The 16,607-nt window shown below is 38.4% G+C and overlaps 2 protein-coding genes across 3 annotated transcripts; both read right to left on the bottom strand.

The window, feature by feature from the left end:
* Positions 1–520: 520 nt before the first annotated feature.
* LOC308107226 (phosducin-like) lies at positions 521–5,652 on the bottom strand. Of its 2 annotated transcripts, none has more exons than XM_080459441.1 (6): positions 5,418–5,652; positions 3,712–3,772; positions 3,184–3,320; positions 2,875–3,094; positions 2,626–2,738; positions 521–1,171 (listed from the first exon to the last, which is right to left on the bottom strand). In XM_080459441.1, the coding sequence occupies exons 2-6, from the start codon at positions 3,758–3,760 to the stop codon at positions 983–985; spliced, it is 708 nt and encodes a 235-aa protein (XP_080315567.1). In that variant the 5' UTR covers positions 3,761–3,772; positions 5,418–5,652; the 3' UTR covers positions 521–982. The 2 variants fall into 2 exon arrangements, with proteins under 2 accessions (XP_080315567.1, XP_080315568.1); XM_080459442.1 differs by lacking the exon at positions 5,418–5,652 and adding an exon at positions 3,901–3,991 and having other exon boundaries at positions 641–1,171.
* Positions 5,653–5,996: 344 nt separating this feature from the next.
* On the bottom strand, positions 5,997–16,307 carry LOC308124498 (ceramide synthase 2-like). The gene is made up of 11 exons (XM_080487517.1): positions 15,911–16,307; positions 14,422–14,592; positions 13,447–13,564; positions 12,230–12,348; positions 11,946–12,003; positions 11,620–11,670; positions 10,613–10,705; positions 10,169–10,297; positions 8,294–8,403; positions 7,800–7,953; positions 5,997–6,720 (listed from the first exon to the last, which is right to left on the bottom strand). Exons 2-11 carry the CDS (start codon positions 14,586–14,588, stop codon positions 6,508–6,510), a joined length of 1,212 nt encoding a protein of 403 aa, XP_080343643.1. The 5' UTR covers positions 14,589–14,592; positions 15,911–16,307; the 3' UTR covers positions 5,997–6,507.
* Positions 16,308–16,607: the final 300 nt, after the last annotated feature.

Here is a 16,607-nt window from a genome sequence, read left to right as displayed (position 1 = left end):
GATTCTTGTGGCATTTTGTTTGTTTTCAGTTATTTAATCAAATTACTTTTACATTTTGGGAGAATAAATCTGCATTTAAAAGTGTTTTAGAGTTGTGCATGAATATGGTGTTTAAATCTGTGTTTAATTAGTAACAACACTTTTTAGACATCTTTAAGACTGAATATTTCCACAAGTAACAATTCTTTTAGATTTCCTATTCTTTCTTTTAGTATTTACTATTCACCCTACCTCTGCCTGTTTGTTGCTTTGACCTTGTTCCTCGTTTGAACTTTTTGTTGGAATAGTCAATCATAAAATGTGCATTGCTTTGTCTTTGATAGCAATCTGTACTTCTTTTTTTTTTAATACCACTTTCAAACTAAAGCTGGTGAGGTTATTATATAGTTGTGGTGAAAATTGCAACTCAGATGCAACTTTTAGTGAAACTCACAGTCACATTCATATATCAGAAGAAGGAACCCAATGGATCATTTACTGACTGAAAATTGTGTATTAAATGAAAAAAGAAGCCAATTGTGATGCTGAATACTGATATAATAAAAATGAAGAAGAGGAACGTATCCAATATTCATCATTTATGCATTCACAGTGTCCTGAAGCAACTTTTACCTGATAAGCATATAAACACAGACAGAAAGCAATTTGATAAAGACATTTATTTTCTTATAGACAGCTATGATGTGACCATGAAGCGGCATGTCAATACAGGTGACCTCACATGTGGTTTTCCTTTGACCTATCTCTAATTACAATCAGAATCAGCATTAAATGTTTGCTGCAGGATAATTACTATTGTTAATCTGTACATGTATGATTTCAGCTTTCTTTACTTTTGTGTATGACTGAAAAGTTGCCTTCATTCATTTTTCTCCCGATTCCTTTCTTTAGCTCTGCTGTCTCGCACTCCTTCACTTCCCTTTCTCTTCATCTGTTTCCCATTTTGTCCCCATCTTTTATCTCTCTTTTTTGTTGTTGTTGCTTACTCTACATCCCCCCCATCGTCTTCATCATCAGCACATGCGCCAAAATCCTTCTCAGGTAGGAGGCCGTACTCATTGAGAAATCCCTCCACATCCGTTGCAAAGAACTCCTCATGGAAGTGTTTGGTGATGGCCAGGAAATTACCCAGTAACTCACCAGCCTTGTACACCAGCAGGGCAGGAAGAACCTGGAGGAAAGATGACAACAATCCAGACGTATTTATCAGTACCCCGTAAGTGAGACTGTTTAGTTTTTCAGTGTCAGTTTGTATGATGAAAGAATGTATGTCAACTAAAAGGTACGTTTAACTCAGTGTTATTCAGGTTTCAGAAGTAAACTTACTAATGCAGAGAGAACTTTTGCAATAATCACTGTTAGTATTATCATCTGCTATTTCTACATTAGTATTCTACTGTTTCAGAAAATCTAATATAATTGAAATGAAAAAGTTGCTGTGTGATGCAGGTGAGGATCCCAGCACGGGAAGATGAAGTGTGTCATGTTCATAGTAATACTGACGGACACTAAATCTGCTTATCAAGAGAAAGGTGCTGGTGAAGGTTTTTTTTTTTTTATCAGCTTCTCTATTCTTCATAAAAAAATTATTTTTCTATAGTTGATAGAAAAAACTGTCTCTGACTGACACACACCAAAAACATTATTTCAGGTGTAAAGATGAAGGACTCAATGTAATTTTTAGTTAAGAATGCCAAGGTTATATCATCGCTAACTGGTAATATAAGTACATTGAAGCATAAAGTTATGTAGGAAATGATTAATCAAAAAACAAATTTACTGGTGCAATTGCTGACTTTAAGTGAAAAAACTAAGCTATCTGAGGAAATGGTATACTATGGAATCCTGCTGATGACTGCTGCACAGGCTCTGCCTGCAAATTACGCCACCAGTGCATCTCTGTGCGTGTGTTCAGTTTTTGTCCCCAGTACCTGGTGTTTGTGTGTCTGAAAACATTGATCTGTTATGGATTGGAGACTTTAAAATTGCTTGTGAGTGTCACTGGCTCTCTGTTTGTGTTCTGTAATGGACTGGCCGTTAGTTGGGTTCAGCTCCAGCATCATGTGACCTTGAACTGGACAAAAACGATATAGAACATAGATAGATTTCAATGTTGGACGTTGTGCCACAATTAGTGAGTTGTGTGCCATTATTTTATATTCCCCATGTCCACTTTATTTTTTTGTTTGCTTATTTTAGTGATCAAATACAAAAAAAAAATAAAAAATCAATCAGGGCTTTTTTCATGTGTTAGTTCCTGTTCCACCTCCGTAGTTGCTCGACCATTGCTTGGCAGTTGGTGTACGCCTACAATCGTTTTTCTCTCACTCTAAATTTGAGAATGCAATAATGAGCTTCCCATACTAAGTGATGCTCTTTGTAGTTGATCCCTTGAATACCTGATAGGCCACATTGTTTTAGGGGATTTATGGTGCGATGGTTTCGCTCTCTGGACCCTGATTATAATGATCACAGTTCAAATCAAGAGAAACCGATCAAACAGCTGGTGCAAAGAGTCCTTCATCATAGTGTGCTTACAGGCCTTAATCACTACTTTTTTTTGGTGTTAGTGTATATAAGTCATCTATTAATTTGATTTATTTGCTGATTTACCAGTTTACTAACCTCAGCAGAGAAGCGTTCAGCAGCGCCTGAAGCCACAGCATCAATACGACAAAATTTAACAGTGGAGTACTCTGAAGCCAGACAGTCCAAACATGAGTTCATCTCTTCACAGCCTGAGAAACAACGCATAAATAAATTGACATTCATCTTTGAACGGCACTATATGGCTGGATGAGTCATTCTGTTGTACAAACAATGTTGCTCCATCAGTGAGCTCTGTTTTTTAACATGCATAATTAAAAATATAACCTGTGACGCCATGCTGGTAGATATGGACGACCACAAGAGTCAACCGATGCTCCTTCTCTATCACCTCCAGGAAGGCTTCTCCACTCTGGAGCTCGTGGACTGAGTCAAAGCGGGGTCCGAAGCTCAGGCGCTCGTGCATTTCCTGCATGCAGTGTTTTCTGTAGCGCTTCAGGCAGCGTTCATCCTCATCTTGGATCATTTCATACTCCTGAACACTCATCTGGATTTGAAGAGAGGTAGGTCAAATTAAGTGGTGTGTCGCACATTTCTGCAATAGTAGCATGGTGTCCAGGGCATGCTTGCAACCACCTTTCTGTTGAGTCTCTCCTTGTCGTCATCTCGAGGATTGGACATTTGCCTGAGCAGCTCTTTCTTGCTGTGAGGGACATTTTGGTCCACGCTGTCCAGCTTAAACCTTCGCCAGTCATTAATTACACCTTTTGGTCCTGGATAAGGGGAAAATACCACAAAAATATAACTTCACACAATCATACTTAAAACCAATAATTTCCTTACTCACTGATCTTTTTATTTTTATAGATACAGTATTTACTAAATCGGCTTGGCAGTTAGTATTTAATGCCAGGCTTGCAGGATGAGAACCAGATTAGTTCAGGCATAATATTGAATAAAGAGGGTGCTCCAAAAACAGAGCTTTACATTGGAAATAAAGGATGCATTCAAAAGGTAAACAATAAATGACACAAAAAGGCAGATTACTGAAGAGAGGTGCAGTAACATGTAAGAGAGCATATATAAGATATATGACATCAGAAAAACATGAACACTGAATTCACACTGACAGTTTGTTTCATCTCTTTGACTGATGTGTCTGACCTGTGTGGTTGGCAGGAAGATCCTCTTCTTCCTGGGTACAGGCAGACATCCTGAAAGCAGCCTGTAATGTAGGTAACATACAAATGGGTTCAAACGAGTTACACAAAACAGAAACCAGCGAGGACAATAAATCTGTTGAAAACCATGCAAATATGCATCAAAATATAGAGTAAAGTAGACAAGACAAACCTTTATTTTGTTATTAATGAATGTGTATGATCACATGAGTCCCTGCAGATGGTCACAACATTGTCACAAACCTTCACTGTGAAACCCGGATGAAGTTTACTTATCAGATTAGACTGAGATTACACAGAGTCCCTCATGCAGTTAGGTCATCTTCTTATGAATGTGCGTATGTGAGATCTGACATCATTTTCTCGGTATAAGCTGTTATTCTGTTCAACATTTTGTAGCCTAATTTTTATTCTTCTGATGAATAAATGAGGTTTAATGTATCTGTTCCAAACATAAACACAGTAGCTTCATCTTTTGGCTATTAATAATCAAAAAAAAAAAGAAGAAAGAAATCTCTCTCTCTCTCTCTCTCTCTCTCTCTCTCTCTCAACACATATAGATATAGATAGATAGATAGATAGATAGATAGATAGATAGATAGATAGATAGATAGATAGATAGATAGATAGATAGATAGATAGATAGATAGATAGATAGATAGATAGATAGAGAGATTTTTTTTAATACAAACTTGTTATGCAGCTATTAATATAGCTTTCTAATGTCAGAGTGCCATTCTTACGTTTTCTTTTGTATAAGTCTATTCATCAATTCTGAAAAACAGCAATGTATTTTTAGGCCCTTTTCACCTTCTATCCCCACTCTGAAAGTGGTTAAGCTGATACGGCTGAGCTGCCACCAACAACAGGTTCCTAATCAAAACTGAGTCAGTCATAAAACTGATAAAGCCTCTTAGCCTCAGGCAGCTAATTCCTGCATGTTAATGAAGTCATAAGTACTCTGCATGACTGGTTCCAATAAACTAAAAAAATTCCACCTAAAGTGAAATGATGATTTCAAAACTGAATGGAATAGTTTTTTGCGGGCAAAGATTTTCTGTATTATTATCAATAATCAATTACAACTTGCAACATGTGCTCTACTTCAATGATTTTAAAAACACAAGTTGCTTTAAAATTCAACACAATTCGAATTAATAGCCAATTCAGCCTTTTGAAAAAAAAAAAAAATCCCCCAAAAAATCTAAATCTTAGTAGCCAATTACAAAAACAAGCCATTGTGTTACAGCTGCATTTGTTTAGTACTGTTTCCTTTTTAAACACTTAAGTGCTTGTGTAAAACTTGACTTGAACATTTATATCTCATACAGGAAAATCTAATTAAATTTCTGTTATTGACCATAAAACACAAGAAACCATGGTGGAAAGAGACTGATACTCAGAGTGGCTTTTTCATAAGAGTACAATCAACTTAGATTTTTAAGAACAATACTTTTTCATGTAATTAAGTACAATTCAAGCAATATCACAAAAGCTGTAATTAAATAGCGATGTACTGCTTTTGGCAATTACACATAATTCAATAAAATCAATCTATGCATATAGATTACAATGTGCTGTAAAACGTGCAGTTCAGTATTGTGATATTACAACTGTAGATAAACACAGAAAATATTTGCATTTAGTGGCAAACTACTACTACTGTTGAACAGTTATGCATTTCCTTACCTTTCAGTCTTCAGTGAGAACTGGGGTTTATCAGCTTCAAGGTGGTCAGCCTGTACACCTGATATCTTCAGTCCGCGTCCTTGGTTTTGGTTTATCTTGTGTCTATGTAAGCGTTGAGTGAGTAGTCTGTCCACACAGGAACAAGGCAGGAGAGAGGGGAACCCGGGTTCAGTAGAGGGAGGGGAAGGAGTTGAGAAAATAAGCTTTATCTTCACCGTCATCTTTCATCATGCCCGTCAGACCAATGTGGAGTTGTCTAATATGATTAGCCGTAATACCAGGCTCAGCATTGTGAATTGACGACAGAAAAAGATCCATGAGAATAAAATAAATAAACACATTCATGTAGAGGATAATGTTCATCTGTGTATTTATTATTTCTTTAGATCAGTGTTGTTTAACTGTATATAACTTAAGAAGTGTCTGTTATGTAATTTTATCTTCAAGCAGCTGAAAACGTTAAATCCCTTCTGGATCGTTTTTAACATATCAAGTTTTACAGTTCAGATCTAGGGTATACAAACAGTGACACATTAAATAACAGCATTTCAATGTCTTAAACATCACAGGAGACACGTTTAGAAAGACTAAAAGAAAACTTTATTTTCAGCATTTCAAATACTACCTGCAAATATGTAACATCCTTACTATTTTCCAGCGAGACTTACATCAACATATTTAGTATACACCTTTAATATTAATTTAGTTTTATTACCTTGTTTAGCGCTGTGAAGTTGTTGCCTTAAAAGTCTGAAAACAGTCTACAGTACAGGACACAATGGATAAAAGCAAGCACAGATTCCTCCATGTCTCTTCACACAAAGACTGAAATTCCTGTTCTATTCTAAAGAACTATTGTGTCGGTGTTACTGATGCTCAGCATGGACGGTGCAGCTTCATACCAGAAGCAGAGTGGCGCAGCGGAAGCGTGCTGGGCCCATAACCCAGAGGTCGATGGATCGAAACCATCCTCTGCTATTTTGGCTTCCTTACAAGGACCGGAGAATTACGTCTTTGTTAAATCCTTCAGAGTGAAACATGGTGTCACAAGTGGATCTTATACTAAATAAACCAGTCGGTGTCTCAGTCTTCACTGAGCTTTACGCATTCTGTCCGAGGCGGACGACCTGTGGTTGGTCAGGTTATTAAGGACGCAGCTGTTTGTTAGCATTGACAGTTTGGAGTTAAGAGTGTCTTTACTTTTCTCCCAATAGCATTCGCCTTCTTGATCCACATCTCCTCCTTTATCCTCCTCCTCCTCTTCAACTTCGCTCTCTTCATCACTGCGTTCATCTTTTTCCAGCTGAGGGTAGAAGAAGATGCTAACGGTTTAAAGTGATCGACAAAACTGAGCAGCTCATCGGTTGTTAAACGTTAAATCAAAATTGAAAGATGCCGTCATTACTTATTTTGTTGATAGAGCTACTCGAGGGCAACAGGTCAAGATATAGTAGATGCTAAAGTGATGGGGTTCTTTTAATCCATCTAACAGGGATGTGAACCTGTGAAAAGGCTGCAACTCAATGCAGCTTTGCCACGATCTCCATCATAAACTAGCAGTTAATGTAATATTACCTGCTGTTAATAAGTTATTAAGTTGATATGTTGTAGTCACCTTGGATCAGTGACGAGCACTCGAGCCATGATCTTTCTGTGGGGGGGATTACATGTTCTGCTGGTGCCTTGTAACAACCAATGATATAATAATTTTGGCTAGTTTAAATGTAATAAAGCTGATAATGTAATTGTGCCTATAATCCATCCATCCATCTTCTTTCCTGCTTTTCCAGTTCAGCGTAGCAGGTGTGCCTATAATCTAATAAGTTATTACATGAAAGAGCAGACCTCTATCAATTGTAAACAATGCAGTCAATATTGTAATGATACATAAACAGGACTGCATTTCTTGGAAATAAAAGCTCTTTTTGCAGGTTTTGCACATCAGAAATAACTATATTTAACTATATCTAATAACTATAACTGTTATTTATATATAACTATATATAAATAACTTGAGTTGATGGCATAGTCATTTTCATTCAGTGAGGACACATGCAATGCAACACCCTCCCTCAATTACGGGTGAAAAGATAATATCATTTTTGATTTTATTACATTATCAGCAAGTTACTGCATTGTTACCTATTACTTGCAACATGCCTGTTCAGGTTTTCTATTGGTAATTCAGTTCACACACATTTTCAGGTTAGTTGTGACCCTCCGGGTGTTCATGGGTGACTGCTCTGTGTTAACCTTGTAAAACTGTGTGAAATGTCATCCAGTGTTAGCTGGGATCAGATCCAGCCTATCCTGCATGAAGCTGGTATGGGGAAAAAAAACAAGAAGCTTATCTTATAGCTTTGCTTGGTCGCGAGTACTTACCCTGCCATTCAGGAACTTATACACCATACGTAAAATTAAGCCTGCCCAGAAGATGTGAAGAGCTTGAAGCACCATCAGGAGAACATTGAAGAAGTAGTAGCCGGCAAAGGGCTCAAACACTTCCATGGATAGAACCAGAGTGGTGTGGATGATTCTGAAAATAAATCACAAAATTGGAGTACAAATAGAAACTCCTGATAGAGTAATTAGGTAGTCAAACAAACAAACAAACAAACAAACGAATGAATGAATGAATGAATGAATGTCTCTCTCAACACATATAGATAGGCAGATAGATAGATAGATAGATAGATAGATAGATAGATAGATAGATAGATAGATAGATAGATAGATAGATAGATAGATAGATAGATAGATAGATAGATAGATAGATAGATAGATAGATAGATAGATAGATAGATAGATAGATAGATAGATAGATAGATAGATAGATAGATAGATAGATAGATAGATAGATAGATGGCATGTCTTACTTGCTTGGGAAAATCACCAGTCGAGTCACGAGAAAGACCACAGCAAACACGATGAACAGTGTGTCACATGTTTTCCTCCAGCCAGTGCCATAATTAAACATCTTGGCAGACTGTAAAATCAACAAACAAAGTGCGTGTGAGGAGAAATCACACTTCAAAACATTTCTTGAGTCAAAGGATAGGATTCAGTAAGAAGAAAAAATAAAGACCATTTTCAGTACGGATAAATAACCATGTGAGCTCAGCTGAGTAGATTCAAAGGAATCAGACGCTGTTTAATATAGGCTTCAGTGTTGTAAGTATTGATTCTATGTCTTAGTTGCCTTGGTATGTTGACGCTTTGCCCCATTATGCTTTCATCTGATTTTCATGCACAATTAAAGGTCACCTTAGACTGCTGTATTGTTTTAAGCAATCACGACTCAGTCACAGGACTCTCCTGCTGTCGTAAGTTCAGTGTCTTGCAGACTCCCACAGGAGAACATGTTTCGAAGAAAAACTGAGAAACGGCTTGTGTAAACGGTTGTAATTTGAAGTGAGATATACCAATTCTCTGGTTTGTATATTTACCTCTTCTGTTTATTTTATTTTATTTTATTTTTGTTTATTTTTTTGTTTATTTTAAAGTAAAAATAAATAAAGTAAATACATTTTTAGATATATCGTTTCAGGAAGTGGCTGCCACCTCCTATGCATCCATAGTGAAAGTCCCAGTATCTTCAATAAGGTCTAAAACAGGGCTAACCCCTGCATGACCTTATGTCATAATCGTAATTTGCCTTTATTACATTTACATGATGATCGGTTTTAAATTGTTTTTATTTTGAAAACTAAATGTTAATTTAGTTTTAAACTGCACTTTCACTATATTTTATAAAGATTTATTTTCATAAAAATGACAAGACATAACACGGTACTGTGGTTTCAGTTCAAATCGCAACATATTGTTAAACTCTGATTATACTTAGCAACATTTATACAATAATGTTTGCTGCCCAGACAGTAAAATACAGCCCTGTGCGGGAAGGATATTATGATGGACTTCTTTCACAACATAGCAACGTCTTATTCGCTTTCACCGGCCATGTCCAAGCCTTTATCAATAACAATCCAAGTTTGATCATATGAGAGTGTGTAAGGGCTGATGTCCCCTGATTATGATCATGTCTTTTAATATCGCTTACTGATTTTTAATTGTTTTTTTTTGCAGAAATGTATTACAATCTAGCCAATAGGTGAGCAAGCTGTCCACTTCCTGGGGAAGATACGTCATGATATTTGTGGCGAGGCAGACTGCAAAAACTGTGATGAAGTAACAAAATGCGTGTACTACCCATGCAATATGCAAGCATGAGTTAAAAAAATTGAAATTTCACATTGCATATAATAAAGGGCTCCGTATGTTAGTGATCAAATGAGCAAAAAACGCATAAAATCTGACCTGAGGCAGTAAATTGGCCCCGGTGCCACAATTGGGACACTATCGATTCTCAAACTGTGGTGCATACTCCCTCTAGTGGTATGTTGAGGAAAGCCATAAATACGTTGTTTTAAATTGAATTAATGTGAATATATTGTATATACAAACGAGTACAAAACATAGAAAATGACTTTATAAACCATGAAATTTACATCAGAATTAAGATTTGTGTTTCTTAAATGTTTAAAAATCTAAAAAGAAAACTTTAGAATTTAGATTCAAACATGTACGTGAGGGTAAATCAATGATTCCACATTACTCACAGGCGTTGTGTGTCTCTCTGTGTTTGCTTATTTGAAGAGCTCAACAGTCTCTCAGGAGGTACACTCTGTAAAAACCATTTGCCAAAACTAATTATTGAAATCATCCATGAAAAGAAACAGTTTGCTTGCTACCTCCAGCAGGATGTCTGAGGAGTCGTGGAGCAGCATAACCAACGTGCCGATTCGGATGTAGTTGGCACAGTAGGAGAAACTCAGCAAGAAGATGGTGGCCAAATGATGGATCACTTGCTCCTTAAAATCCTGGCAAAGCAAACATATAAAGAGTTACATAAGAAGTTTTATAAAACAAGTCAACCTTCATCTGTCAACTGAATGATCTAAACCCCGGATCTCTCAGTCACTCATTAACCATGTGAGGGAGACGTTGCTAAATAAAGCAGACGTGAAAGGAGGGTGAAATATGACCCCAGTGCACAAAACATAATCCTAATACCTCAACTTAAGCACTTCTCTGAAGGGCAAAATGTGTCGTGGGCTTGGGGGAAAGAAAATCAGTTGTGTAACAAATGTCAGTGGGAGGATCAGTGTCATTTGTCCGAGCGATAATGTCCACACCTTCCTCTTGATGTCGACCGAGATCCTGAGCAGCAGAGAGCCATAAAACCCCAACTCCAGCATGTAGTACCAGTAGTGAGCCCGCTCCATGCGCTGTGGAAGAAGTCAGTAAGAAGGTGGTTCAAAAACAGCTGAATGCGTGTATTGTGACCAAACCACACTTAGTCAAATGATACTAATATTACTAGAAAGTTCCATTAAAAATGTAACATGTCAATAGTCTTCTGTGTATTTTTTTTTAATTAAATTATGTTTGTTGACCTTAAAAAAATAATAATGCGTAAATATATTCATTCTTACAGAGGCATGTGTGCTGAGCCCGTAAGCCAGAAGTCAATGGATTAAAAGCATCCCACATCAGGCTTTAATACAAATCTTCTTTATAGATTTAGTTTAAGACAGACGCCACAAACTGAAATCCTGGTATAAACCCAGTCTGTGCGTCAACTTATGAGAAGCTTTTCTAATCGAAATAAGTAGAGAAACTTGCAACGTCCACCCAATCAATGCGGTAACTTTATTATTCAGTCACCAGGAGGAATTCCTGTTAAAGAGGCTCTGCAGTTGACAACCAGCCAAAAAACATTTTAGGATATTACCTTGTACTTTTGTGATACCGCCTTAAATCTCAAACAATGAGCCAGACAATGGACAAAAAAAGGTAACTGATTGTGAAAATAATTGTTAATTTCAGACCCAAACTTTGGTTTTAGAGCAGCAACAATAGAGTTTGAGGCCTGAGAGGATTCAAACAACAAACTGAGGTAAAGATGAAGAACTTCCAGATTGTTAGGAAGCCAAATTCCCGTGGCAAGTTTGAACCCTGGCAACAATACAAACCAATACACACACCCGGTGCAACAAAGCATTACGACATGTGGCTTACTTTAAATGTCCACTCAGATTTCATCAATACTTTCCCGATTATCTGTTAGACGACTGGCATGAACCTCCGCTGCTGACTGTGTTCATGCAGAGTTGACAGATAATCTGAATATTGCTTTCACCTGAACTGGATAATCTCTCCAGCATTCCCGGTGGTCCCAGAACCAGGATCTCTGTAGGAAAAAGAAAAAAGACAAAAAAAGAAAAAAGAGAGACAGAAAAGACGAAGAAGTAACGTGATTAGAGCAAACTGCATGGGAGTAAAAGTAATAGAGTAACTTTGACTATGTTCATTTGGGTGATTTTGAAAACTGCAGAGCTTTGATAATATATCTTCACTGAATAGACTAGAAAATAATTCAAGAATGTATAAACTGTGAGTTTGAGCTGATGAGTTGGGCTGGAGTGGAAGCATGTGTACGGTCGAAAAAAAACCAATCGTACTAACGTCAATCAAGCAGAACAATCCAGCTATAAATGCTGAGAGGTAGAAAACGAACCTCCATCTGCAAAAAAAAAAAAAAGACAAGAAAACACTTGAGATCAGACATTTCTCGCAGACAAAAACATTTCCCCTCTGCAGAGGTGCCTCCTCCAAATGTAGTCACATTTTCACCGTGGTTTTGTTTTTGTTTTCTTCCCACTGGTGGGATTTTCTTTTTTTTGTAGTGGTTGGTGAAGGAAGTCCTCTCAAAGGCAGTCGTGTGGAGCTTGTGAAAAGAAAGCACTTACGCAGCTTCGCCAAACTTCTTGGTTTGACACGGCCTGTCTTGGTTCCTGCGGAGCCTGAACCAGGTCTCAATCTGTCTCTGGGTTTTTCCGCTTGACAGCATCAAACCAACTATTTCACTCTGAAACAGCAGCAACAGAAGCAGAGCAGAGGATTTTTAGAGGATCGTGAACACAGCAAAAAAGAAAGAAAGGGAGTGAATAAATGCACCATAGTTCATAATGAAGTACTTATCAAATGCAAACTGGAGACATTTAATGTCGTCATTTTGGACGCACATAAACAAGAAGTGAAGATCAACAGATCATATCTCGAACCATTCCTACGGTCGCTGTGTTTCTTCATTCCAGGAACAAGGATGTGTTTGGATTAAATCAATGAAAAGATTATTTCGCCGGTGTTCACTCTTCCTTTTGTGCATACAAAGGCAGCGCAGCTGAACAAAACCCCAGGCAAGACAATCCAGACAGCGTCTATTATCACAACCAGGGAGAGAGGCGTGTCTATGGACCACAAACCGAAAACCATCAGGTCACAAACAGCTTCTGTTGCGGTTTCAGTCCCATTAGCACTGATCCCTCTACGTTAAGTCGTTGTCCGTGCTCGCTCGTTATTTGCATCCCGCGCTTTAAAGTTTTCCCATGATTCCATGTCGGTTCAGTCGCGGTTCCCCAGTTTTGTTGGCTTCATCACACCATTCGTGTGAGATCGGCTGTTCGTTACACAACTGACTATCAGAGGCTATTCAATCGAGTTTGACCCTTTCAAACATAAAATAAACGGAGGTATGAATTCAAATGCAACACAAAGGAGATGCTTAATAATAACTGACAAATTAAACAGCGTTTAGAGCCTGATGCTTCAGTGTGATAATAACATATCCGATCTAATCTGTTTATTTCAAGTTCAAGCTCCTTTCAAAACGTCACGAGAAAAGCTGAAGGGGGAAACAGTGAGTTTGAACTAGTTTGTTCTCTTTGTTTAACCTGATACTGAACCGGTTTGTGTTTGATTAAGACTATTTTAAATAGTGGAAATGTCTCTGAGAAAAACTTAAAAACTCAAAAAAAAAAAAAAAGATTTTGTTGTTGTTTTTTATTTTGAGAGGTTCTGAAAACTGCAATCAATGAATAAGACGTTCATTTCATCATATCATTAAAGATATACCCCATGTTTAAGGGGAGTGTTTACACTTTTTCTGAGCTACTGTCGTTCTCACCTGCGTAGGCTGTCGGCTCCTCTGGGTGTAAAACGACTCCAGCTTCGGGGAGGGGGCAGCAGTGACGAGCAATCTATTCTTCACCCCGAGGCATCTGCCCATGGGCGGGGCAACAAACCTGGAGATGAGGAGAACAAAAGACGGCTTACAGAAATGATGGTGGATCGTTGATGCTGCTGGGTCTGTAGATATTATACGCAGCAAAGCCTGGCAACAGAAATGCAAGTATTGCACCGCCACCAAACACTTTGTTCAAACAAATAGAAACTTCCAAGAAATCGTGACAAGAGACGAGACTTCTGCTATTAGCTTATGGCATTTTGGAAATAAATAGTTCTCATAGAATGGTGGGGTCAGTGTAATGTTACGCCCAAACCAGAACAGTGTCAGCGTTTTCTAGTGGTCTGTGTTTCTAAAAAAACAAAGCAAGTGCTTCTTATCCACTCTTAACAAGCCTCCTCCACTTTGCACTTGACTCTTAAAGCTGAGATTCAGTGTTGCACGCAAACAGTGTTTGATCCACAGCTGAAAATTGTTTATATATTTTTGCATTGAAAAAAAGCTAATTATGAAGAAAACTTTTGTAATTCGTTCCTTATCTCGCTCTCTGCCTTTCTATCTCTCAACAGTAAAATAAGCCTCGCTTCCTTATCATAACAAAGCCTGTTTTGCTCTGCCATAACACCTGCTCACGATCCTGCAGCTCATCTCCTCTTACCATGGACACAAAGTCCTCTATATGACACCTGAGACTTGGTCATATTCGGGAAATGCTGCGTGCCTTTTTGGAAAACACGTCACATAGACAGTATTCCATGCTTAATCCTCCAGATAATGGAGCTTCTTTTATAAAAAGAAAAAAAAAGAAGAATGTGGGAGTTTTTTTTCACGTTAGGCAGGCGGAAGTATTTAACTGTCAAAGCCTCTTCCTGAAAACTTGTCTTCACCGAAATAAAGAGCTCAGGTATTTTGTACCTTTCAAACACGTAGCGCATGGCGACGAAGCCCAGAGCGAGGGGCAGCGCTATCAAAAGGTCACGGGGTCGCGGTCGATCGGCGTCGTCCAGCTGCTGCATGTCTTTCCACGTTACGCCAGGAGGGAGCCAGTAATCCTGCCTCCATAAGTCCGGCAGCAGGTCCATTCTCCTGTGGAGGGACCGGCAAAGTGAAAGAAGAGACAAGGGGCAGGAGGGTTAAAAACACTGGGTATCATCCAAGTAAACCATTCCTTCCATATAGCTTCTATTCTGCTTTATTCAACCGATGGGGTCACGAGATCTGTCCCAGCTGAATATATGTAAAGGCAGGATACACTCTGCATGGCAAACACACTGATTCAGTCACAAGGACATGCGATTTAAAATCAACAATCACCTTACATGTCTGTTTCATAGGGACCTAATTCCCTTATAGGGAAAAAAAAAAAATTGGAAATATCCAGTTTTGTTTGGATGTGAAGTATAAAAAGAAGTATGGAGTACATTGTGGTTTAACGGTGAGGTTGACGACAGGTCAAAATGCCATCATGAGAACTTTCTTATGTGACTTTTTGTATTATAAAAGGCTTCTCTGAAAAGAAGAAAGAAAGAGTCGTGCCTGCATACACACGTTTATCTCATCTTCTATTACAGTTTATCCAACTTGTCGGCTCTAAAGATGCTGGAGCCAATCAGAGCTTACACTGAGCAAAAAGGCACAATGGACAAGTGGACAGTCAACTACAGGGCAAACACAGAGAGACACACTCAGTTCACATACAATGCACGTGCTGGAGTGTTTGGATGGGATGAAACCTGTTTCTGGAGGAGACAGGACAGGCAGAACTTACACACTGCGCAGGGAAGAAGAAAACAGTGTGTGTGTGTGTGTGTGTGTGTGTGTGTGTGTGTGTGTGTGTGTGTGAGTGTGTGTGTGTGTGTGTGTGTGTGTGTGTGTGTGTGTGTGTGTGTGTGTGTGTGTGTGTGTGTGTGTGTGTGTGTGTGTGTTATAAGTGAGGCATAACAAATCGACGTATACAAAACAAGAAATAGACATTTGCATGAGATGTTTGTTTGTCCCGCCAACAAATCCTAAGTGCATGAATATATATCTCTAATAAAAGTCACCACAAATACAAGAAATAAAACACACACACACACACACACACACACACACACACACACACACACACACACACACACACACACACACACACACACACACACACACACACACACACACACACACACACGCATACAAAGCTGCGAAACAGAAAAATGCGCTAAAATAAGAAAACAACTTACATGGCGGAGAAAAGGGCGTAAAACACAGGTGCACATATATGAATTCATTTAGAATACGTTGCCTATACTGTATGTTAAAATGCGACTTGGAATCAAAGTGAAGTGCAGCAGCTACATTCATGTCCATTGAGAAAAAAAACAAAAAAAACATCGATCAAACAGGCTTTGGAGCAGAAACTCACCAGTCAGCAGCTGTGTAAGCACAATAAAAACAGGTACTTTATTTTTTAAAAATATCGAGCTAAACGGTGGTTTGTTGTCTGTGGTGTGTGTTAAGTGGAGATGCGCCGGTCTGGTCGGTGCGGCAGAAGCGCTGCGCTGCGCTCCGTCATCAGCATCAAGTCACACTGGAGGAGGAAAGGCGGCCGCAGCTTTCCAAAATTACACAACAACTGCCCGTTTCCTGTTGTTTCAAAAGGCAATTCCAAAGGAATTGCACTCGTTTTGCTTATCCCTCATGAAGATGAAAATAATCCAAACCAGATTTTATATAATTTTGCTTCAAATTGACAGGGATTAAACACACCGACGCGCAGGAAGACATTTATTCTGAAGGCCTCAAGTATCATTACTCTTTATGAAGGATCTAGCTTGATGACTGTGGGCCTTGAAACAGCAACAGGGGCGTTTCCTGCTCAGACTGATGGGTAACCCCTTCATCGTCACATCTTGGAGCTCAGATTGTGATCTATGTCTAATTCTTAATTTTTTACATTTTAAATAGCCATGTTGGTTTTGCAGAGGGACCTTACAAGTTAGGCCACAAAAAAACAAAACAAAAAAAAAGCATAGTGCGATAATCATTGGACAAGATTTTAATCATTTTGACTGAATGAAAACTGTAAAACATCATTATTAAAAGCCAGTTATACATTCCAA

Source organism: Lipophrys pholis (genome assembly GCF_963383615.2).
Source record: "Lipophrys pholis genome assembly, chromosome: 1".
Classification (NCBI taxonomy): domain Eukaryota; kingdom Metazoa; phylum Chordata; class Actinopteri; order Blenniiformes; family Blenniidae; genus Lipophrys; species Lipophrys pholis.
Note: the sequence above shows the minus strand (reverse complement) of the source record. Positions and strands in the feature narration are given on the sequence as shown.

Bases quoted from the DNA above. Each gene is read 5' to 3' on its own strand.
- LOC308107226 (XM_080459441.1), bottom strand. From the start codon at position 3,760: ATGTCTGCCTGTACCCAGGAAGAAGAGGATCTTCCTGCCAACCACACA. The intron at 3,321-3,711 runs GTCAGACACATC...CCCCTTATCCAG, and splicing joins TCTTCCTGCCAACCACACAG to GACCAAAAGGTGTAATTAAT. The intron at 3,095-3,183 runs GTGGTTGCAAGC...CTTCAAATCCAG, and splicing joins AGGAGAGACTCAACAGAAAG to ATGAGTGTTCAGGAGTATGA.
- LOC308124498 (XM_080487517.1), bottom strand. From the start codon at position 14,588: ATGGACCTGCTGCCGGACTTATGGAGGCAGGATTACTGGCTCCCTCCT. The intron at 12,349-13,446 runs GTGAGAACGACA...CTGCTGTTTCAG, and splicing joins GGAGCCGACAGCCTACGCAG to AGTGAAATAGTTGGTTTGAT. The intron at 10,706-11,619 runs GTGAAAGCAATA...CTTCTTCCACAG, and splicing joins GGAGAGATTATCCAGTTCAG to CGCATGGAGCGGGCTCACTA.